Source organism: Prionailurus bengalensis, chromosome C2 (genome assembly GCF_016509475.1).
Source record: "Prionailurus bengalensis isolate Pbe53 chromosome C2, Fcat_Pben_1.1_paternal_pri, whole genome shotgun sequence".
In the NCBI taxonomy this organism is placed as follows: Eukaryota; Metazoa; Chordata; class Mammalia; order Carnivora; family Felidae; genus Prionailurus; species Prionailurus bengalensis.
In genome coordinates, this window is record NC_057350.1 from 146,826,042 (window position 1) to 146,851,843 (window position 25,802).

Below are 25,802 nucleotides of genomic sequence, written 5' to 3' on the forward strand. Positions count from 1 at the left end.
GCACGCTCCAGGCTCTGAGCCATCAGCCCAGAGCCCGACGCGGGGCTCGAACTCACGGACCGCGAGATCGTGACCTGAGCTGAAGTCGGACGCCCAACCGACTGAGCCAGCCAGGTGCCCCTAAAATCCTTTCTTGAGGCACATGGGTGGCTCAGTCAGTTAACTGTCCGACTTCGGCTCAGGTCATGATCTCTCGGTCTGTGGGTTCGAGTCCTGTGCCAGGCTCTGTGCTGACAGCTCAGAGCCTGGAGCCTGCTTCAGATTCTGTGTCTTCCTCTCTCTCTGCCCCCCTCCCTGCTCAGACTCTATCTCTCTCTCTCTCTCAAAAATAAATAACATTAAAAAAATTTTTTTAAATTATTTTTTAGCCAAAAACTGTACTTGGTTATGACCATGTTGTGGTTTTTCTGGTGATTTTATTGGTTCCTCTGAATATCTTGGACATCCACACTTCTGCTATCGCATATGAAATCCTCAGTTTCTCAGCCAGTATGGCCATTTGTAATTATGAATTCTTACTAGCTTCCAACACTAGGATCAGCGTATGATTAACCCTGAATTGTCAGTATTTATTCTTGACTTCCTTCCCATTCTCACATTGATCCTTCTGGCTGTAGCAACTCCCATTTGATCCCAGATCGTCTGTATTCTACTGACCTAGCAAAGCTAAATGCTTCCTGACATTTTTGGGCTTACTGGTAAGTCAGGCCTCTAATCTGTATGGTTTTTGTAAATGATATGCCTTTTTTCTTCCTGAATTTAATAATTAAAAACAATTCAAAGAACAATTCATATAATACACTTCTTTAAGTTACTTCCCATTATAAAGTAATTCTAATTATATATAGCTTACAAAAGAGTCAGAAAAAAATACAGGAAAGGAAAAAAATTATGGTTATACCACTCCAGTATTTTGACATTTAACATTATTGAAATTAATTTATTTCTAGTCAGAGATATTTTTTTAATTTTTTTTAAATTTTTGACCCATATCATACACATAATTTTGTATCATGATTTCTTCACTAAGGGACATGTTTCTAAAGAGAAATATTGGTAAGTAAATATAAACAAAGTTAAGTGAGGTTTCACTACAATAACAGAACCCCAAATTTTATAACACATTATAATTTTCAAACCCTTTCACACACATAACTTTTTAAGCCACCTTACTTTACTTATGGAATTTTTAACCATAACCCGCTGACGGTTATAAATATTGTTAACATTGATTGCGAGAAATACACTCTTCAAAGATAATATCCAGGGGCGCCTGGGTAGCTCACTTGGTTGAGCGTCCACCTTTGGCTCAGGTCATGATCTCACGGTTTGTGAGTTAGAGCCCCGGGTTGGGTTCTGTGCTGACAGTTCAGAGCCTGGAGTCTGCTTCAGATTCTGTGTCTCCCTCTCTCTGCCGCTCCTCTGCTCACGCTCTCCCTCCCTCTCTCTTTCAAAGGTAAATAAACATTTAAAAAAATAATATCCAGAAAATTACGTTATCCTTTTCTTATTTGGCTTCCTGAACTTATCTTGTGCTAATTCAGTACACAATATTTACTAAAATATACAATATGTACTTATTTATTATTACTTATAGTATTTACTTATGTATATACTAAAGTGTTGCCTTATATCTGATCATAGAAAGTTGGAAATTCTTGTGACTATTCATTTTTACCTATACAATTATGATGCATCATTTGTCAAGACAGAATTTAGAAAAAAAGAGAAATGTTATGCTAACACATTGATGTTTCCATTTTCCAGTAATTACAGTGTATGTCTGTCCATATGAAGTTTATTGCCTCAAACTTTTTGGTCCCCATTTACAAAACAATATAAAAATAGTTTCAGGGGTACCTGGGTGGCTTGGTCAGTTAGGCGTCTGACTTCGGCTCAGGTCTTGATCTCAGGGTCCGTGAGTCTGATCCCTGCTTAGGGCTCTGTGCTGACTGCTCAGAGGCTAGAGCCTGCTTCGGATTCTGTGTCTCCCTCTCTCTCTGCCCCTCCCCCACTCATGTTCTGTCTCTCTCTGTCTCTCTGTCTCTCTGTCTCTCAAAAATAAATAAATGTTAATAAATTTAAAAAATAGTTTCAAAAATGATAAAATCAGTTCTATCAGCCTGTCTTCTCATTAGCTTTGTTACAGTCCATGATCCTCTGCTCCTCGGAAAGACCAAGCATTACAGTCCAAGAATCTTTCTGAAATGTTAATGCCTACTCCCTACTGAGCATATTTTGAGCAGTATTTCCATGATTATTACCTCTTCATTTAACTTGTTAATCATTTAAAGTTATACAAATCAAATATCTAGCTCCTAAGTCAAACTGATGTGTCTTAATGAAATCCCTATATTTATTGAAAATAATTAGATACCTTAATTCAGCAAACTGTATTTTAAAATTTCTTCTAAACTGTTTGGCTCTTATAGTATAGATTCTGCCGGGGTGACTAGAAATATCCTATTATGGTTGAAATACTAAGCAAAAACTCAGCTGCTGCTGGAAAATGACAAAAATGCCCCCTTTCGTTTAAATAAATTGCAACCACTTCCAATGCACAACTTATGTAAACTTGAAAAATGGAAAATATTTGTGCATCTCGTAAGCTCTTTTGAAACAGAGAGACAGGATTAAACATCACTTCCCTCCATATGTGGTGTGACATTTTTATTTTGTTCCAAGTTACTTTTTGTGTGACTCTGGAGTTTGTAAACATGCCATAAAATTTGGTAATTACATAATGATGATTTCATGGTTCTTCACTTAGTGTAAAGGTGGCTAGACAGGGCAGCAAAATTGATTTTCTTTTTACCTTTGTGGTAAGAAACAAAAGGAAATTGAATGAAAAATCTGCATTAAGACTATATTAGAATTATAACTCAACAATCTGTTACACATGAAATGAAAACCAGGTGCAGCCAAGTGTTAGTTATTGTGCTATGATATTCAGCCAGTGGGCTACGTTCACACAACCCTTTGTTTAACCCATGCCTTGTTTTGTTACCCATAATGTTCCAAATGTATATGACCTGAAACTATCTCTTGTCTCCTCTTGCCAAAGGTGCTCAGAGACATGACTGTCTCTAGGCAAAATCAGGAAGTAGGTGAATCTTGTGTTCATTCCCTACCCTCTTGCGATGACAGTCGCACTTGAGATCCTCTCCACCTGCCTGTCCCCGAGTACCTACTCCAGTTGCTTATTGCTCTGGATTTACCCTCTGTTTTCCAGGGGGCTCATGCTGTTTCTTGGGATTGGACAATCCCTCTTTGATTGTGTAATTGCCCTGCTCAAAAAATATCCCATGCCTCCCTAAGAGGAGCCAGACAATCAAGGTTCTCCCTCCTTTTCTTTTGACTCTGAATTCCCACTACCCCACCCCCCACCACAATGTTCTACTGCAGATGAGTCACCAACCTTGCCCTTTTTATTTCTTTGTCTTTTCCATGCTACTCCTTTTGTCTGAGCCGGCCTCCATCTCTCATCTCCATCTATGGAAATCCTAATGGTCTTTCAAGGCTCCACTCATCTCTACATCTTCCACATGCTTTCCCTGGTCACCCCCAGCCTCTCTCCTCTATCCCTCACCCATCCATACCACTCAGATGGCTCTCACCACGTGTTGCTTTGTTTTATAATATTCATGTATGTGTCTTGTCTCCAGGCACTGTGCTGGATACTTTACAAACGTAATCTCATTTAAATTTCACAACAATCTGATGAGGTAGGTATTAACCATTTAACAGCTGAGGAAACTGAGGTTGAAACAGGTTAAATAATTTGCCCAAGGTCACACTGCCAGAAATAACAGAGCTAAGACTTGAACCTAAGTCCAAAATATATATTCTTTCCACAAAACCATATTGCCATCTATTCAGTTCTTTTCCATCTTCTGAAAGATGGATGGAGGTTTCAGATGTAGGTAGAAGCCAACTTAGGCTTCCTGATTATCAAATGCATATTCAACAAAAAGGTAGAGTTTATTGATAATTACTGTGTTTCTAGTTGGGGCTGATTTGTTAACTATAACCCACAAGAAATTCAAGTAATAGGTGAGAGAAAAAGTCCTTAGCTAATGTTGTCAGGACAAATAAACGTAGCACGAGAAGAGAATGTTCAAGATAATTGGTCATTCAAGAAATGATAAATGAATGATAAATGAATGATAAATGCTATCAAGAAATGATAGCATTGGTCTCCGAGCACTATTGGAAAATAAGTCCAAGGAAAAGGGGAAAACATGAGGTTGACTAGGAAAGGCATCCTATAAGTCCCCTAGGATTTAAACAGTCTCGGGTGGTTAGGAGGCTGAAGGTATGATTTCATCTTAAACTCACAAACTAGCAATATCTCTATGGAGTATAAAGCCCATTCTTCTCATTCTGCCTCTGGTGTAACATCTTGAATAAGTTAGGGGAAAGAAGGTTAGTGTTTCTAAGAAAGAGTTCTATGCCCAATGGGCAATTTATACAACTGCCCTCTCCAGGATCTAGAACCACGGAGTATCAGCTGCACCCCAGATAGGCCCGTTCTGGGGAGTCTTCAGCCTGGACCCAGCCTCCTGTCTGTCACATGGCATAGGCCCCATCTTGGGAAAATTTTAGACTTAGGATCTCTTTTTGACACCACGACCTTTGTTTCTCCCGAGGGGGAGAAAGCCTATCTTTATCTCTGCTCTGTTACTCTCTTCTTATTTTCCAATCCCCTACCTTGTCCTAATATCAGTTGCATGTTTCTTTAACATGAGTGAGACGCAGTTATCATTACACAGGTATTCTCAGTGCGCTTCTGTTAACTTCTGAAAGTCATCTCAACTTTGCTTGCAAACTCTGTTTCCATTTCTGTGTGCTCCCAATATGCCAGTCCCATTCGTATACAGCTCTACACTTTTGTTCTTTATACCAATCTTAATAACAATTTTAAAATTGGGAAAAATAATGCGTGTAATCTAAGCTTGACTATAGCAGGGCATACTGAACTTCAGACCCTATCTTGGAAAGCCTGAGAATTTCCATTTCAGTTATGTGCTAAATCTGAGGAATTCAATGAGCCCAGTAGGAAAACTACCTTCACCCACACTGGAGAAAATTCAAGCACAAAACAACTCTCTCTTTTCTCTGAAGTTTTTATGATTTTTCTTGTCTTCTACTAAAGTCCTCAAAGTTCATTCATTTTTTTCTTTTTATTTTGTGATGATTATAGACTCATGGGATGTTGCAAAAGAAATGTACAAGGAGGCCCTGTGTACCGTTCATCCCATTTCTCCCAATGGTTATATATTATATAATTATAGTGTACTATCAAAGCCAGGAAATTGACATTGGTCTAATTTACTTTCAAATAAAAAAAAAAAAAAGCTAACCTGATAACAACCTAGTCCATTTTCCTTCCACATTCTGTTTATACTCACAAGCAGTAAACAGACAGACAGTGTTGGAAAACACAAGGTGGTATGATAGGGGTGTCTGGGTGGCTCAGTTGGTTAAACGTCTACTTTGGCTCAGGTCATGATCTCATGGCTAGTGGGTCTGAGCCCTGCATCAGGCTCCGTGCCGACAGCTCAGAGCCTGGAGCCTACTTCAGATTCTGTGTCTCCCTCTCTGTCTCTCTCTGTCCCTCCCCCACTCACGCTCTGTCTCAAAAATAAATAAAACATTAAAAAACGTTTAAGTTCAAAAATGAAGGTGATGTGACCAGACGTGCACAGAAAAAGTTCTCCCACATTGCTAGAGATGATCATCAGGTGTCATGCAGACCCTCAGTCAGTGTCATAGGTAGTGGAAGGCAGCCTGCATCAGAAGACATGGGCTACAATCTAATTCTGCCTCTAAATATGTGACCTTTAGCAAATCACTTGACCTCTCCAAGCTTCAGGGTCTCCATCGATAAAATGGAGAAGCTATTTCTCCCGCCTACTCCGTAGGGTTTTTGTGAGGATTAGATGTGATATGTGTATGAAGAAAGGAGGTAGGCTGTGAATTAGCAGTCATGAAGTTTATTATTCTTTTCTGAAACTACTGCCAGTTACAGAAGTTTAGTTTTTCAAAGGTGAGAGTGTATTCTTAGAAGTACACTTAGAACGAAAGCAGCTCCTGATTAACTACAAGGTCTAAAATTTCCCTCATGTGTAAATGACCTTGCCTTTCTACCATTCTTAGTAGGACAGGCACACTGCCCCTTATTACCTACACACCCCTGAGGCATACCACCTATTTTAAAATAAATGTTTCTTAACATTTCCTTCTAAAAGGGCGAATGCATTTTAAGTAGCTTTTATTTTTATCCTGACCACAGGATTTATTCTTCCTTTTTTTTTTTCATCCACGAGATGTACAATAGGTGCTCTTAACAATAGTGAGAAATCATAAGGATACCAGATTAGACAGAGGATGGTTTATGAAGTAGATATGGAAATCATCCAAACTGCATTGTTCCTTGGTTTGTCTGGATATATAATATAACCTCCTAACTCGCTGGTGGATTCTGATGTGTGGGTAGTAAAAATGCTAGTCTTGGCAGTAAGAATGGAAAAATGTATAGGATAAAATAAACTTAAATCGCGGAAAGTAAAGATAAAAGTATTTGTGTGGACTGAATGTTTTGGGCACCGAGATAAAAGTGTTTTAAGATTTGATTTCTCCCCTTTCCTCCCTGTATACAGGCTGGCATGGCTCTGACCTATGACCCCACAGCTGCCATACAGAATGGGTAAGTAGACCACATTTTCTCTATTTTAATTGCTAAGGTATCTTTGATCTCTGAAATCAGTGCTGAAGAAAAATGTTCAAAACTGTCTTTCTTTTGTTTTAAATCTTTAAGGAGAAAGTGTAAACCAAACATGTCTCACCACTGTAACGGACAGAGTCAAGTTAGTGACCTGGTGATTGTGTCTTTGCTCTTCATTTGAATAAGCATCTAGAAATTTTGTAGCCTCTTAACTTAGAATAAGTCACAGAGTCTAGGATTCCTCCTTTGAAAAATAAAACTTAAACTACATGATCTGACCTCTCAAAAATTCTGTAATTCTGAGTATCTTTGGTTGAACTCACTTTCCAGTATCTTCTCTTTGCGTTGGCTGTCCTGCAATTGACAATAATTATTCTTTGGTTGGTTGGTTATTTTTATTTTCACAGCCTTCTATCTTGGATTTCTCCACGGCTTTCAGTTTTCTGTCTTACACTCTCATTAAATAATCAGAATGAAGACCTCATTTAAGATCAGTGTAGAGGATAAAAGAATGCAAACTGTTTTCTATTTGGTCAGCTGCCTCGAATGAAAATCTGTGGGATGTTGAAAGGATTTAAATATCTTCTGTTCTGATAGTTATTCATTTAGGCAATCATTTATTCATTCATTCAGTAAACATCCAGTGGGTATGCCAAGCAGAGTGCTCTGCTCTCCAGACTTAAAAGACAGTATCTGAGACAGGGCTTTTGCCTCAAGGAACTCATAGTCTACCCTCCCATAAAAGAGTAAACATGGATGGTAGGCTAAGGGAGGAGTCTAGTCCTTTCTCTCTTGTTGGTTAAAACTCCTCTCTAGGAGTGAAATTTAAGGGTTTATCCAATAAGCATTTTCTTATTTCCAATAAGGCACCATAAACTTGGTGAGTAGAAAGAAGAAATAGAGAAGAACGTCCTCAAGAATCATATTGTATATTTGCGAAAATAAAATAGTTAACTCAAAAGGTACAGAACGAGGCCTTATATGCTAAGTGACGGTGACAGAAAACAGGTGTTCTAATGGAAGGAAATAACCCGTATTAAACACATACCATGCACCAAGTAGTTTATATTTGTAACTTAACATGCATTGTTTCAGAGTCAAATGCATGTAAAAATATGTGGAGTTACAGTAGAAATGTATATACATAAATGGAAAATAGAAATAATAATTGAATGAATATGTTCACTAACCAGATTCAACAAGTGCTAATATTTTGCATACTATATATGTACATATGTTTCCATCTGTAATATTTAGCCATATATCTATTATATGAATAATTGAATAATTGAATAATGAATAATATGAATATATGAATAATTATATGCATAATGAATAGTATTATTACATAATAATAATTGAATATGTTCACTAACCAGATTCAACAGGTGCTAATATTTTGCATACTGTATGTTCCCATCTGTAACATTTAGCCATATATCTATTATAAAGTCCTTCTTACTCAAAGCTCTTTGTGAAGGATTAGATATACAGCAGTGACTTAGGCCTGGACCAGAGTGGAGGATGACACTCCCTCTGCATCGCTTCAATCAATGGTCTTTCCGGTGCATAATTTAAAATCTGACTGTCTTCTCTAAAGACGTAATTTTCCAAGTATTCTTGCTGATTTATCAGAAACCTAAAGAGAAAACTAAAGGTATTTCAGTTCCTAATCTGAGCAGCCAAAGGGGAGCTTTGGGGAGTGCCATGTTAGAGGCTGTGAGGACACAGTAGTACACAGTGAACATCTCTCCCTCCTGCAGGACTTTTACCTCACATTTCAAGCCACTGCCCATGTGCCATAATGATTGCAGGTACATCTGTCCACCTTAATCACCCTCTCTATGACATATCTTTATCTGTACCTTATATTAACTACAACACGGTATCCTTCGCATGATTGGAAGAGTTGCAAAAATGGCTCACCCTTTTTCGCTGCCCACTTAAGCGTTTCCAACAGTGAATATTTCCCTCATGAAAAACATTTTAGTTAAGATGCTGAGGATACCCATCTTCCCGATTTTATCGTCTGATCTACTCTCATTGATAAAGAACCATATGCCATCAATTAGTCTTTTTCTTCAATCCCTTCATGTCCACTGAATATTCCTTTCAGGCTATAGAAATGCTCAAGTCTTGGGGCGCCTGAGTGGCTCAGTCGGTTGAGCGTCCGACTTCAGCTCAGGTCATGATCTCACGGCTTGTGAGTTTGAACCCCGCGTCAGGCTCTGTGCTGACAGCTCGGAGCCTGCAGCCTGCTTCAGATTCTGTGTCTCCCTCTCTCTCTCTGCTCCAACCCACTCACATTCTGTCTCTGTCTCTCTCAAAAATAAATAAACATCCAAAAAAAATTTTTTTAAAGAAATGCTCAAGTCTTTTCCACCTGTAGAGGGAGTAGAAGCAAAACCATTCTTTCATACCAATGACATCACTTCTAGTGACCTCGCTAATTTAGCCTTCTCTTCACTGCTAAACAACTTCAGTTGTCTGTATGCAGGGTCTTCCCATATTCTTTTCTTTTTTTTTTATGTTTATTTCTTTTTGAGGGGGCAGGGGAGGAGCAGAAAGAGAGAGACTGAAGCGGGCTCCCTGCTGACAGCGGAGAGCCCAATGCGGGACTCGAACTCATGAACCATGAGATCATGACCTGAGCTGAAGTTGGAGGCTTAACCAAATGAGCCACCCAGCCGCCCCCTTCCCTTATTTTTTTTCAGATGCCTATTAAATTATGAAGTCTCGTTTCAAACTTGACTGGGATTTCCCTTGCTAATGCTCCCAGTGATGTCCAAATGTGTCTGTTGTGACTGACACCCTTTTAGTTCTTCTGTCATTTGAAATCTCACTCCACTCAACTCGTTGTTGGTACCATTTATACCTTTTTGGCAATTTCTTATCTCATGGGTCCCACAGCTCCATTCCCTGCTGATCCTGCTTGCTCTGTACTCCTTTTTACTCCCTTGGCCTCTTCTGATTCTTCCTCTTTGGCCCACTTTTACTAATCTTTCTCAGGATGTTGTCTTTTTCCTGTTTGATCTCATCCATTCCTCTTGCTTTGGGGACCTTAAAACACGCAAGCTGACACTTAAAGTTCATAAGGAGATGTAGGGCACTATCACCTGTGTTTCTAACTGCTTATTAGGTAATATTACTCTTGGATATCTTTGTCTATCCCAAACTGAGATCATTAATTTTATCAGTGCTTCCTAATACAAGCCAAACAAGTTCAAATGACAACCAAATATGAAATTTACTTGTTCTTTTTTTTAATAATTCACTTTAAGAATTTCTTAAGTGTATTTATTTATTTTGAGAGAGAGTAAGTGTGAGTGGGGAGAGGCAGAGAGAGAGAGAGGGAGAGACAGCATCAAAAGTAGGCTTTGCACACTGTCAGTGTGGAGCCCGACATGGGGCTCTATCTCATGAACCGTAAGTTCATGACCTGAGCTGAAATCAAGAGTCCACAGCTTAACCGGCTGAACCACTTGGGCACCCCATTCGTAATTCACTTTAAAGCCATTTAGGCCATCAACTCCAGTTTCTGGGTTCTCTCTTTTATAATATTCTTAATGATAAAATTGGTCACTAAGACTTAATTCAATTTACCTTTAAACTATATCTTTACCCCAGCACTTGCTTCTTGCCACTGGTTGGGTTTATTTGATCATCTTCCCTACCTGTACTAACCTTTTACCTGTCTCTAGTATAGCTCACCTGTAAAACATTTTCATATTGTTTTTTGAATATTTAAAAAAATCAAAATGTAGGGGCAGCTGAGTCACTTAGTTGGTTAAGCTTCCAAGTCTTGGTTTTGGCTCAGGTCATGATCTCACAATTTTGTGAGTTTGAGCCCCGCATTGGGCTCTGCACTGACAGTGTGGAACCCACTTCAGATTCTCTCTCCCCCTCTCTCTCTGTCCTACCCTGCTTGGTCAGTCAGTCTCTCTCTCTCTCTCTCTCTTTCTCAAAATAAATTTTATTTATTTATTTATTTATTTATTTATTTATTTATTTATTTTTAAGCAACAGGCAAAATTTGTTAGAATCTAAGATTAGAAAGGAAGAATAGTAGGAAAGCTCTCTTTACACAGAGGGGACATTCAAAAGTGAGTGCTCCATAAATAAAAAAAACTTTAACAAATAAGTAAATAAAAACAGACAATAAAAATGTAATCACAGCAATCACCTCCCTGCCTGGTTTAAAGCATTAGGCAGAGTTTAAACTGTAGAACAAAACTCAGACTTCCAAGAATGGCACCGAAAAATCCACAAAACAAAAACAGAAACAAAAACAAATCCGTGATTTGGTTCCTGAAAATCACGTGAACCTTCTGTGAACCTTCCAGGACATTCCATGCTACTTGACACTTTTGTGTCTTGTTGCTCATGGAATTATATCTGCCCCCAAGATAATAGTCATTTCCTTTCTTCTTTCCTTCCATCTTTCCTTCCACCCTTCCTTCCTTCCTTCCTTCCTTCCTTCCTTCCTTCCTTCCTCTCTTTCTTTCCGTCTGTCTTTTTTTCAATACTACTTTCCCTTAAAAGGCACATCAAATGATTCCAGGTAGAACTACTTACACGATTAGTCATAAGAGAAACCGTATAAGCAGTGGTTAAGAGAGCACACTCCAGAATCAGGCTGTTGATACGCACATCCAAACTCTGTCATTCACCAGACATGGGCAAGTTGTTTGTGCTTCAGTTTGCTCCTCTGTGAAATGGAGAAGACAGTAAGGCTTTGTAAGGATTAAAGGAACTCTGTATGGTACACTGTAATCATCAGTGTAAATATTGATGTTATTGTTGCACTATATTTCATATTACCATGGTATGTTTGCAGTCTTTTTTTACCGTGTAGCCATTGACACAGTATGTATTTCCCTGCTGGACTGTTAACTCAGTGAAGGCGAGTTGCATGCTTTGTTCATCTTTATAGACTGTTTAGACCCAGTATTGTGCTAAATCAGAAATAGGAAATGTAACCAATGACATCTGCTTGGCCCCAGCAAATCGGTATTAGAGAAGCCATTCCCCTTTTCAGCACCAACTTACTCTGTCCCCATGTAACACTTTAATCTGATTCTCTTTAAGTATCAGCCTCTCGTTTCACCCAAAGTTTGCAAACCGCCCATGAATTTATCACATCTTGAGTTAAGAATGGAGTCTTAGAAGGCTTAGACTGTCCATTGTGTTGTTGGTAACAAGAAGACAGAAATTTTATATGATGAAATGGGAAGAATAGGAAAATTGTAGTAAATTAACCTTACTCATTTGATACTTCTTCATATAGAGGACTTTTAAAGTGCTTTGTTCATCTTTGGTTTTATTGCCTCATAGGATGACATTTTAATAATAGGGAATACTAGAACAATAATTTCTAAGCATGTAAGATGTCAAGATAACCACAAGTGTGTTCCCAGCCTACCATCCTTTGAGTTAGCATTAACATGTGCATCTTGGAGGTGTGGAAGTGGATCTAGAAAACTTACTCAGCGCATTAAGGGATCCAACATGAATGTCCAGGATAGAGTAGGCCACTCTCTAGTCACATTTCTGTATCCGATCATGCTGGCAGCCTAACTCAGAGAGCCGTCACTTTACAGATAGAGAAATGTCTCCTGCTGTAGGAAGGAAACTGGTCTCATTTTACATAAGACGATCAGTATCTAGAGATACAGTTGTAACTTACTCTAATCCGGTTAACATTCTTAAACGTTGCTTAATGCTGACTCAGTTTAATTCAACATTTTTTTCTTTTGAATGTCTTTCTATTGCACTGTTTAAAATCATTTTAGTGATGCAAATCTGAAAAGGAAAAATCTTACATTATAGCAGAGACAAGATACAATACAAATGATACTGTGATAGAAGCCCAAGGTACTATGAGATTTATGTATAAACTTTTATTTCTATAAAATCTTTCTGAAAGAATAAGAAATAGTGGCAGTAATTCTCTGTCACAAGAAATAGTGACAGTAATTCTCTGGGGGGGGGGCACTGAGGTACTACAACATAGGAGAGAGAGAGAGATACTTATTTTTCACTGTTTATATTTTTATATTCTTTTCAAAAAGAAAAATAAAATTAATGTCATAGAACCACAAGGAAGAGGCATTTGTGTTCTAATGAGGTAATAGGAAGGCTTATTGATGGAACATTGACATGAGCGTTTCCTCTTCGAGATGTCCCATGTCACAGCTAAGGAACATATTTTATGATCCTGTGTTTTTCTGTACAAAGGGAAATTGTACTCACTGTACTAAGCCTTAGAGTTTTCTGAGTATGTGGCTGGGTTGTAGGCAGTAGCTTAAATTGTGTTGAGAGTCAAATATGTTCTGAATTCCATAACCTCTGCATTAATACAGCAACATGACATTGAACTAAATGCTCCACGTTGAGCTCAAGTTTAGCTAATGAGGAACAAACGTGTAAATAGCAACCATGGTGGATCTACCCTGTTTGAATTTAGACGGTAGAAAATGTCAGTTCTGTCATCTGCTTGAATCTATCCAAATTATCACTTAAAAAAAAATTAGTTCAATGTCTCATCTGTGAAAGGCTTTAAAGTTTATAGGGAAGACATGTCTGGATCACAATGGAAAAATGAAATCTGAGTACTTTTTACTCCAGGCTAACTTACAAGAATAAAATTACCTATTCTTCTTTCAGAGCCGTCTGGCATAACTCTACAGTTTGTTATTACTACTGCCCTATTGCTTTTTTAGCAGTCCAATCTGAAATTCCATCACTTTCAAATAGGAGTGGGGGAGGTGGGAAATAATCACTCCCCATATTCAAAATCCCATCTTTCCAGTGCCCTTTTCAGTAAGAGCCGCCGTGTAGAAGACCTCTCGGATTGTTTTATTTGAATAAAATGTATTCTTGGGAGAGACTTGGGGACAAAAAATGTTTTCTATAGCATTGGTTTGCCAGCTGTTGTATATGGGCATTTGATATTAAGTGATACCGAAACCTTATCTTATTACGCTAGGAAAGGAATCTAATGTGAAGGATATGGTGGTATTACAATAAAAATGGCCAATAACGTATTAATCTTGCGCGATAGTGTTACCCTGAGGATAGTGTTCGTGGTTCTGACTCTAACAATATTGCCTGCGGACATGAAAGACGAGCCGGTGCTGTTTATTTCAGTGTGCAAATAGGATTTTGTGTGGGTTTCTACAGTAAAAAAACACTCTACCCTGGGGTTATTGATATATTCATGCTATTTTTATTGTCAGTGAAATAAGATTTCACCATATTACTACTGACGGCCAAATCCCTGAAGATGACTTTCCTGCAGGCAAGATAATGTCCTATTAGTGACCTAGACTTGCATGTTCTGAACTTCTGGAGCCCACTTGCTTTAAATGCCAGAGCACCAAGTAACTCTTTGCGTTCCTTAAAAATATAAAGTTTTGCAAAGGCCAGCTTAGCGTTCTATAGGTAGATCATACTTAGTTAACTCTCTTAGCCACTGTGGCATTTGGTATTTTGTTCATATGACATCTCTCCAGAAGTGACTGGTTATTCCTAAGGCTAGGTTTCTCATCCTCAACACTGTGACATTTTGGACCAGATAATTTTTAGTGTGGGACCTGCCCTGTGCATTGTAAGATACTTAGCAACATCCCAGACCTTTATCTACTAGAGGCCAGTAGCAGCTGACCCACACGCTTGTGACAACCAGACCTATCTCTAGATCCTGCCACCAAATGTTCCCTGAGGAGCAAAATTATTTCTAGTTTAGAACCACTGGACAAAGTGTGAAAGGAACACTTGTCATACACATAATGCCATGTGAATTTGGGGGAAAGATATATAGATAGATATATATATCTATAGATAGATAGATAGATAGATAGATAGATAGATAGATAGATATAGAGATAGATAGATAGATAGATAGATAGATAGATAGATAGATAGATAGATTAAATGAGTAAACGTTACTCATTTACTTTATATATCTTAAATGAGTAAACTTTTCCCAGGAAAACCATTTAAGAATTAATTCCCATTTTCTATAATAGCATTTTCAAGGCGTATATTATAAGATATAAAAACATGAAGTTACATATTTAGACTTAACTTCGCTTTGTTATTATGGCTAAAATATTCTGTCAGTCATCTCTTTCATGCTCCCCCATAAGATAACACCTATGCCTGGAGCATCTATTTGGATGTTGTTGTTGTTGTTGTTGTTGTTTTCTTTCATTTTTTTTTCTTTCATTCTTTTTTAATGTCACAGGGAAGTGTTTTTTAAACCCTAATAGATACATGGCAGGGACTAAGAAGAGGTGAAGAGACTGGGAACTCATCCTGCACTTCTCTCACAGAGCTTGGCTCTGTGCATTTTCTTTAGATATGGCACCTCTAAGCCGCCAGTGTGATAGCAGACTCTCTTAGGGTTTCCTGTCAATTCGTCCGGTTTATGTTTGGTCTTGGGAAGAGCTCATTGCAGAATATCAGAATTAGGGGATCAACACGGTGTGTTGAGTCTCTTCTGCCCAGTACATTTTCCATTCTAAGTGACTCTCCGACTTGAGTGGCAGGATTTGGAACTTGCTGGGAAGCATGAACTATAATTCTTGTTTGATGGATAGGATTAGAGCAGATAGAACAAAATGCATTAAATTTTCCCCCAAGGGTTCCCTTTGTAAGTATCAGTTTACTTGGCTGTTTTCTTTAGGTTTTTGCTCTCTGTTCTCCCCATAAAATCCCCCGTAAACTCTACCTGCCAATCCACTTCTCGTTGCCGTCATATTTAATACTTCAGTTGGTACATTTTATAAAATAAGCCAGCCACGCTCAAATGCGATGCACGATTCACTCCATTGGTAGAAGAGGCTGACACTGGGTTTCGGACACAAATTAAACCACTGCATGGTGAATGAGAAACAAATGTTTGTAGAGCGATCATGGAGTAGTCATGGGTGGAGTGAGGTCATCATGAGCCCCGAATAAAGAATAGGTCCTTTGGTTCACTTCTTCATAAATCAAATCTGTCAAGGATAAGACCTAAAGGGGATTTTTAAATGCAATTCATGATTTTTGTAAAAAAGGACTTGTTTTCCCTAGTTACTAATACTATCCATGCTTAGAAAGCAAGTATCGATTAAGCCTCCACTGAGCATTTACTAATATGTGATGTTGGCTGCTCTTTGGGCTCTCACCCCTCAGCTTCCTATGGTTTCAGGGACCTATCTTCTATGCTCCTGCCATCTTGGTATTGGCCAAGTATTGGTATTGGCCGGTACTGTAATCACTACTTACTTCCCTAAGCTTCTCTGTATTCATTCATTCATTCATTCATTCATTCATTCATTCATTCATTCCAGCTATGGTTCTTTTTTTTTATTTTTTTTTCAATGTTTATTTATTTATTTTTTTGAGAGACAAACAGCACCCGAGCAGGGGAGGGGCAGACACAGAGGGAGACACAGAATTCGAAGCTGTCAGCACAGAGCCTGACACAGGGCTCGAACTCACAAACCATGAGATCATGACCTGAGCTGAAGTCAGAGGTTTAACCGCCTGAGCCACCCAGGCACCTTAACCTATGGTTCTTAAGTATCTCTTATGCCCCAGGCTCTCTTCTAGGCAACAAAGCCAGTATGTCCTCAACTTTGTTGAAGCTGACATCCTAGAGGGACAAAGAGTCAATAAGTACCTTGTGTTAGCTCCACTACCATCACAAAATACCATCGTTTAGGTTGCAGTAAACCACAAAAAATAAGTTTCTTACGGTTCTGGAGGCTAGAAGTCTAAGATCAAGTTCTGGCTGATTAGATTTCTGGTGAAGACTTTCTTCCTGGCTTGTAGATGGCTGCCTTCTCACTGTGTCCTCACCTGGCCTTTCCTCCATGCACGCTTGTGGAGAGAGAGCAAGTTCTTTGGTGTCTCTTCATATAAGGACACTAATCCTATTGGATCAGGGCCCCACGCTGTTGACCCCATTTAACCTTACTTTCTTCCAAAGTGGTTCCATCTCCAAATATAGACACACTGAAATTTAGAACTTCAACATATGCATTTTGGAGGGACACAGACATTCAGTCTCTAACATACCTAAATAAATTTTTAGAAATCACTACTTTGAATGGTGATAAGCGTGATGGAGAAAAAAAGTAAATTACAGGCCAAGAATAGAGAGTTATTAGGTTGGAGATGGTGGTTGCTACTTTAGCTACTACAGGCCTCTCTGAAGATGAGAAAGTTGAGTGAGACCGATACTGAGAAAGAAGTAGCCTTAGGGAAACTTGTGGAAATGAGCATTGCAGGTAGAGGGAATTATAAGTTTAATGGCCCAAGATGGAGGTGAGAATAACAGAATCATGTGACAGAAGGTCAGTGTGGCTGGAACCTAGCCGGCCGGTTTAGAGGGTACGAGAAAAGTACTAGAGAGATAGGTGTTTGCCTGTTTGTACTAGCCCATACTAGGAATTCAGATTTTGTTTTCATTGCAATGAAAAGCCATTGGAAGATTTTAGGCTGATTAATGTACAGATAAGATACAATTTAAGTGGCTAAATGGAGAAACTCTAAGGAATGTTTTAGAATCTTACCGATCTTTGGTACACATTGTAAATGCTCGCTAATTTTTTTTTGAAGTGAAAGGATGGTTGTTTACGTACACATCCATTGACTTTATTTAGAAGTCAGGTTTATTAGTATAATCTACATAGAGTATATAGTCACTATAGTGTACAGTTCGGTGAGTTCTTTTCTCTCAAATGTTTATTTGTTTATTTATTTTGAGAAGGGGAGAGCAGGGGAGAGGCAGAGGGAGAGGGAGAGAGAATCCCAAGCCGACTGCATGCTGTCAGCACAGAGCCTGACACAGGGCTCGAACCCACAAACTATAAAATTATGACGTGAGCCGAAATCAGGAGTCAGGTGCTTAACCAACTGAGCCACCTAGCATCCCCAGTCCTATGAGTTCTGACAAGCATAAAGTTGTAGAACCGCCAGACAATCAAGACAGAGCAGTCACATCATTTCCCAAAATTCCCTCGTGCATTTTTATAGTTAGTTCCATCCCCCAAGCTCAACCTTTGACCTGCCTCCATTGATCTATTTTCTTGTTTTAGAGTTTTGCATTTTTCATGTTGTAGTATAAATGAAATTATGAAATATAGAGTCTTTTGAATCTTCTTTCATTTAGCATAATTGGCTTAAGATTCATCATGTTAAATGTATTGGTAGCTCTTTCCTTATTGGTTCATAGTGTCCACTGGACAGATGTACTAGAATTTGTTTATCAATTCGGTTGAAAGATACTCGGCTTGTTTCCAATTTTTGGCAAGTGTCAGTAAAGCTGCTATAAACATGTGCGTTAGGGTTTTTGTATAAACGTAAGTTTTCATTTATCTTGAGTTAATATCTACCACTGGGATTATTGTTATAAGGTATGTGGATGTTTAACTTTATAAGGAAGTTGACAACCTGGTTTCCAAAATGACCATACCATTCTGCATTTCTACCAGCAACAAATGAAAATTCCACTTTCTCTAAATCCTTGTCAGCATAGGATTTTCTTTTCTTTTTCTTTCTTTTTGTGCCTTTTTTTTTTTTTGCCATTCTAATACATATGCAGTCTATATAATTTTTTTTTAATTGCACAACTTAAACTTAGATGTCTGGTGGGTATGGATGGTAAGGATATAATATGTAACAGTAATTTTTTTCGGCTGCAATTTTTAACCAAAAGAACATGACCTTAGAATCCCTGTCGAGAGCTGGATAAAGTAAATTTAAGACTGTAGTCCCCCAATCCTTGCTTGAAGACTTTTATAGAATCTAAGATTAAAGAATGTACTCCTTGAGTCCTGGAAGCCTTGAAATCCAGCTCGCCCTTCAATAGGGGGCTTATAGAATGCTTCTTTAGAATGGTAACCCGTAACAGTCTCTATTCAAAATATCAGTGACCTCTGAGGGATGATGAAGCTTTTGATTCCAAAACTCCAACCTCAGTTATGCTATTTAAAAAAAATCAAAAGTAGTAGTTGATTTTTGCTAAGAGTACAGCAAAGTAAAATGATTCTATTACCCCTGAGACCCATTTTCCCAATCTATCCTCACATCAGTGAAATAATCCATCAAAGGCAACCTGGCCTTTTTCATTCTGTGGCTGGCCCTCTGGCCTTTCACTTACCAGTGAGACAGGAAGGAAGGAACATGATTTGAAAAATCTGCTGACGAATTTGAGCATTAGGTAACTTGTGAACTCTAGGGTACAGAGTGAGCAGAGATGGGTGTATCACTGATTTAAGTACCTAGAAGCTTCTCTTTGAAAGATCTATAGAAGGATCATCCCTCCTCTGGTTTGTGAAGCCCTGATCTCGCCCAGCACCATTTTATAATTGTTTGACAGAGGGCCCCGAAAGACGCGACACTCTGTGCTTTTTTACAGTCTACAGGACTGTAGGACTGGGTTATATCCCAGAGGTCTAGAATCCCCACCAATGCCTTGATTGAATCCAGAAAATATTCCTGTCCCCAGCTAGACACAACCCACACATCGTTCACCTTCTTCTCTTTTCAGGGAGAAAATATTTAGCTCTGTTTCTGCATGAGTGCATGGACTTCTGCCTAGCACAAATTATGTAGAACTCTCTAGGAGCTGACCCTCTTTCTTGAATGAAGAGATAGATGCAATTTGTGTACACATAACATTGGCCATCTTGATAAAGCTTGGTGCTATCATTTTGCTTTTCTCTCAAAGAGCTTTACAATGGCATTTCCTTAAAAATAAAAAAAAGTAAAAAGAAGAAAAAAGGAAACAAAAACAAACTAAAAAGAGGCCCATGGCTTTTCTCCCCCTGTTGGTGAAACATACTATTACCCTCACCAGGCGTAAGAGATTTTGTGCAGCCCATCTTATTTTATTTTATTTTATTTTATTTTATTTTATTTTATTTTATTTTTATTTTATTATTTTGTAATATGAAATTTATTGTCAAATTGGATTCCATACAACACCCAGTGCTCATCCCAACAGGTGCCCTCCTCAATGCCCATCACCCACCCTCCCCTCTCTCCCAGCCCCCATCAGCCCTCAGTTTATTCTCAGTCTTTAAGAGTCTCTTGTGGGGGCGCCTGGGTGGCGCAGTCGGTTAAGCGTCCGACTTCAGCCAGGTCACGATCTCGCGGTCCATGAGTTCGAGCCCCGCGTCGGGCTCTGGGCTGATGGCTCAGAGCCTGCAGCCTGCTTCCGATTCTGTGTCTCCCTCTCTCTCTGCCCCTCCCCCGTTCATGCTCTGTCTCTCTCTGTCCCAAAAATAAATAAAAACGTTGAAAAAAAAAATTAAAAAAAAAGAGTCTCTTGTGGTTTGCCTCCCTCCCTCCCTAACTGTTTTTTTCCCCCTTCCCCTCCCCCATGGTCTTCCGTCAAGTTTCTCAGGATCCACATAAGAGTGAAAACATATGGTATTTGTCTTTCTCTGTATGGCTTATTTCACTTAGCATCACACTCTCCAGTTCCATCCACGTTGCTACAAAGGGCCATATTTCGTTCTTTCTCATTTCCATGTAGTACTCCATTGTGTATATAAACCACAATTTCTTTATCCATTCATCAGTTGATGGACATTTAGGCTCTTTCCATCATTTGGCTATTGTTGAAAGTGCTGCTATAAACATTGGGGTACAAGTGCCCCTATGCATCAGCACTCCTGTATCCCTTGGTAGATTCCTAGCAGTGCTATTGCTGGGTCATAGGGTACATCTATTTTTAATTTTTGAGGAACCTCCACACTGTTTTCCAGAGCGGCTTGTGCAGCCCATTTTAGAAGATGAGTCCAATCTGTCATTTTGTTCAGAATGATTTATTTCTCTTAGTGGAATCAAACACTGTAAATCTCCTGGATGCTCCTGTTCGCAGCTGGTGGAAAAACACGAGGGTGGAACTCTGTGTTTCCCAGAGGCGCTGGGTAGCACCCAGCACCCAGGCATTGCAGCAGCTTTATGAATCTTCTTTTTGTTGTTTTCTGTTTGCAGATTTTATTCTTCACCGTACAGTATTGCAACCAACCGCATGATTCCACAGACATCTCTCACGCCATTCATTGCTGCTTCCCCTGTCTCCACATACCAGGTATGTCCGATTTACCTGCACCTGAGGGAGCGTCTCTCTTGCCAGTAGACTGTGTAAAGGCGAAAGGGACACAGCGCACGTTTTCTTTTAATAGCCCTCAGACATTTCAGTCCGACCTTAAAGTAATAATCCTCAAGGTGTCGCCTACACTTTGAAGGGCTTGTTTGCATCTATTTCACTGAAGAATAAGGTCCACTGTGCTCTTCATTCTTCCTGCTGAGTTTTTATGATTAGGCTCCTTTCCAGCCAACACAAGTGCAGCCTTCTTGCCACTGAGAACTTACTTTGTTGGTTGTCTGCTATTTGGGTTGTCTGTTCCCTATTGTGTCTTTTCTACAAGCACACGTCTGGCATTCCCCTCCCTCACTCCAGGATATTTTACCGTTGTCATCTCATTTTGTCACAGTTGTCCTGTGCGTCCATGCAAAGCCACATGGACAGCTGTTAAATCGTTATCCCCGAGAAAGAGGGAGGACCATCAAAGTGGTAAAAAGTTATTCCTACTTCCTGCTCTGACTTCATCCTCAGTCCCAAACAGGTCAAAAGAGACCTCACGGGTTCCACAGGTTGAAGAACAAACAAACAAACACAAATCCAAGACTCAGTGTGTGTCCTAAAGCAGATGTTACAGCGAGTTAATTCTAAGTACACAGGTGGATCAAAAGAGTCAAACTTCTCCCTCCATAAATAACTCCTTGTCTTATTCCCTTAAGTCACGAATATGCTGTTACTCCCAGCTTCTCTTTGCCTCACATTGTTCTTCAGACAATTCTTCTAATTCTAATTAGACAGTGCCTATAGATGCCACCTGTGGGGGGTATCTAGTGTCACCTTTTCAAACTTTGGAGAGAGAAAGAGTGCAAGAGAGTATACGTGCGTGCACGCGTGTGTTTGTATGTTGCAGATGGCGGGGGTGGAGGTTTCACAAAGGGTAAAACTGTCATGTTGCTGACTGCTACCAATTCAGTGAAGTTTCACCTTATTCAACCATTACATACTTCATTTCAGGGGGTCCCAGCTCTCAGAGCATCAGACTTGAGACTATATACATTTTTCCTTAACTGATTCCCCCTGAAGCAGATGATTTTCATTCTTTTCCTGCGCTTAGAATCCTGGTCCATGTCGCTGGGTGAATGGAATAGACGTGCATGTGAATTGCACTAGAGGGTCTCAGAATGGATGATTTCTTAATCGCTTTTCCTCGGGACCCATGAGGCTACGTGCAGGTGCTGTTCGGTTTTTGTTCTTCCTGCAGGGCCCGCCTGGTTGTAATGTGTGTTTTTGTGTGTTTTTTTTCTTTTTTTTTTTTAACCCATTTTTTCTAATCCTGGCCTATGTTTCAGCCAAGACCACCCACTGAGCCCCAGTGTAGAGCACTTTGGTGACATGAATAAAATATCCACAGAAAAGTGATTTCACTTGGGAGGGCTCATAAGTGGAATTTAACTGTAGCTCCTTTTTTCTGAAAAAAAGGAATCAGAGCAATTTCCTATGTTGTTGATTCTCGCCTTTCACCACTTTTTTTTTTTTAACCTGAAGTGCATTGGCGCTTTTGTTAGTGTGAGTGTATTGAAAACAAAGTCCTACAGGGTTCTCCATGTGACCATCAGCCCGTGTAAGCTGACTTTCTCATTTGGCTGACAAGGCACATTTCAGAACAGTTGGTTGGCTCAGATTCTCATTTTTATTTGCCATACCAATTACCGTGAAAGAAAAAAAAGATCACAAACTTGCTTAACTTGGGGTGAACCCAAAGCATTCCCCCCAAATTTCTGGTTGATCTCTTCTAATTCTTACCCCAACTTTTACCACTTAGATTTGTTTCCAAGATGGGATCACTTGAGAATTTGAAATTAGAATGGATGAAAGTAAAAGAGGAAGTTTTAGCTGTCAACTCTTTGTTACTGGCTCCATAGCCCTGGGAGTTATGAGTAGGAGGTCTCTGAGGCTTCCTAAGACTCTAGCCTCCGCCACCAACCTCAAAATCTGCTCCAAGGCCCAGCCTGGTCCACATGGTCACCGCAGCCAGCTCCTATGAAGTAGGAGTTTGCTTTATATTTTACTATGTTTTGGTAATCAGGTCCAAGAATTTCCTTTCTCTCCTCAGTTCTGAGCACTAATTAGCTGTAAAGTCAGATGGACTCCACTTTCTTATGACCTAGTGTGACTCCACTGAACACAAGAACCAAGTTCTCTCTGTGATTGCTTTGTGCTAATAAATGCTGTTTGATGCATAGGTCCAGAGTACTTCATGGATGCCTCATCCGCCATACGTTATGCAACCAACAGTAAGTGTTCTCAGTCACCTGAGGCTAAATATTTCTATTATCCGAGTGCAAGCTTTTGTAATGCGTACAAGCTTTGGGGTAAAGCTTTTGTTAGATTTCATACCTCTTTCAGGCAGCCGTATTTTCCAGATGAAAAGCTGTTCCTGAAATTCTACAAAAGCATGTACAATAGATAGATAGTAGAGTTAGAGAGAGAGATGAGAGAAAGAAAAAGACAGAGATGACAGAGACAGAGAGAGAGAAAGACAGACAGAGAGAGAACAAACTTTATTAGAGGAAATAGTCAACCTCCTAAGCCGATGTCTGCCATTTGTCATGAATGGGGAATTTCGACTTCACACAGGAATTCTGAACTCTGGACAATTAAATCCATTATTGGGGGAAAGCCTTTCTGTTTTCCTTCTCTTGGTATGCTTTGTTCTCTTTGGATGCTGTTTGATATGCTTTGGGGGCAATTTTTGGTATCGTGGCCAAGTGTTCACTCAAAGCAATATATCTGAAATATGAAGAAAGCTGTCTACTAATAGATGGAGATATAGAGATAGAAAGCAAGGCTGCTAGATATATATTTTTAATATTAACTAACTAGAGCCATTCTCTTCTTCTTTAGTGGAAAAATCTCTTCTAAAAATATTCAAACTCTATTTTCTACTTGCTATATTTCCCATTTTGTGGCACAATATTACATCAGTCCCATGGGAAAATATTACATATTTCATTCGAATCTAGACTGAAGGCTAATGATTCCATTTATCTTTGTCTCGGTCTTCCAGGTTTTCTAGCTCTGTCAAAGTACAATAGAGCGATTTCAGTAGCAATATATTCATGAGAATGGATAGAGCACGAGACAGGAAGTTGTGTGACAAGGTCTGTGGTGAATATCCTTTGGGGGCATGCTCGCACCCGCGCCTCTGTTTCCTTTTCTGTCACTATATTGACAGGGCTATTGGAAGGATCAAGTGAGAGCATATGTGAAAATAGCTTTTAAAATACAATATGCTATGTATTGTTATTGCCGTTAGCCTTCCTAGTACAGAATGTATTCTTGTACAGAGACAAAGCAGTGCTACATTTTAACCCACTTCAAAGCTAACTGTAAACAAAGTAGCACACATTAAAGATCAGGGAACTAAATCCACAGGCATCCATTTCTTTGACCCACAGGATCGTAGCACCTGGTTTTCATATCTGAGCTTTGCCCATTTTTAAAAAATAAGAAACATTCCATGTTGCTCCTAATGTTTTGATAGTTTGTGTTTTATTTAAAGAATAAAATCTATATAGCTTAATACAGCAGAACTTTAGACCGTATTTTGCAAATCCCTCTATTTACTCTTATCTACACACCTTGGGGGCTTCCTGAGTTCATCTGGTCTATGTTCTGTAAATCATACCGTACAAAGGATCCAGGCTGCACTTTCATATCTAATTCATGCGATAAAGTTCAGTATACACTGCCAAACCAATGTATAGCATAGATTGGGTCAATACAGGAAAAGGGAAGAAGTTCTGCCAAGTTCTAAAGTGGAGACTTTCTAGAAGGAAACAACTACCTTCTAACAAGTAATATGTTCATCTAGAAGGTGCTAATGCTAGCTTAGTCCTCACACTGAGGTGAAGGATCATCTCATCGTGACCAAAAGGAATGCACGTCTGGCAGAAATCTAAATATTTTTCCAGATGTCAACATATTTAAGGTTCTAACAGAACTTCTAGAACTATAAGTAGAAGGGAAGGTGTTTGTATGTGGCTTTATTTCCACTGTCTGTCACTCAGGACCTCAGCAAAATTTTTCTTCCCCTCGCCCTCCATCCCAACATGGCTTCAGCCCCATTTTTGGAGGTATTATTTCTCATACATCTTCCTCCAGAAATAGCTGTGTGTGTGTATGTGTGTGTGTGTGTGTGTGTGTGTGTGTGTGTGTGTGTGAATTTATCCCCTTAGATATTTCTCATTATGGCTACTGCTCACTGATGTCTCATCAGTTCCCATAACTAGACAGTGCATCATGTTTGTGTTTAGGTCACTTAGTTTAAAATACAATGTTTGTGACCAGGGAAGATTCTTGGAAAAAGGAGTGCCTGGGCCACCCACCACTTTGTTGTGTTTAACATGGAAAAATTGGCTAAGCAGTGTCATGGAAACAGAGTTTGTGCCAGCATTCTTTTCCCAGTAACAGTCTTACCAGTTGTCTATATTGCATAAATAACCGTACCCAACTAGTCTTAGTCTCATCATCAAAATGGGGGTTAAATTAATCACTGAATGATACTTAAATACAAAAATACTAAAACAATCTAAAGCAGATAAACCAAATACCTAGATCTTGGAATGAATGAATGTATGAACGAATGAATGAACGAACGAATGAACGACTTGATGATTAAAAGCATGAGTTCTTGGTTAGGGTCTTTGAGATAGGAAACCTTTCTCTGTTATGGAACTCTGGTCAATAAAACTTTCTTAGCCATAGTTGCCTCATCTGTAACATAGACATGCTGATGCCTAAATAATTATGTATTGTGTTCATTAAAGGAAATAATGAATTAAAGCTCCTAAATTGTATCTAGCAAATAGCAAACACTCAGCAAATTATTATTATTATTATTATTATTATTATTATTATTATTATTTAGTTATAGGAGGAAGAAAGGTAGAGGAAGAAATTTGAGAATAAGCAATAATCACCTGT

The 25,802-nt window shown here is 39.1% G+C and overlaps 1 protein-coding gene across 15 annotated transcripts in view; it reads left to right on the forward strand.

Annotated features, from left to right (window-relative positions):
- The window catches only part of RBMS3 (RNA binding motif single stranded interacting protein 3), a 1,080,848-nt gene that overhangs the window by 934,315 nt on the left and 120,731 nt on the right, over positions 1-25,802 (forward strand). For 10 of the 15 annotated variants that reach the window (XM_043595598.1, XM_043595585.1, XM_043595583.1 and 7 more), the window contains 3 exons: positions 6,663-6,709; positions 20,726-20,822; positions 23,060-23,110. In XM_043595598.1, the coding sequence (XP_043451533.1) occupies positions 6,663-6,709; positions 20,726-20,822; positions 23,060-23,110 (195 nt within the window). The remainder of the gene's footprint in view (positions 1-6,662; positions 6,710-20,725; positions 20,823-23,059; positions 23,111-25,802) is intronic. The other 5 variants (XM_043595588.1, XM_043595596.1, XM_043595594.1 and 2 more) reach the window with 1 other exon arrangement.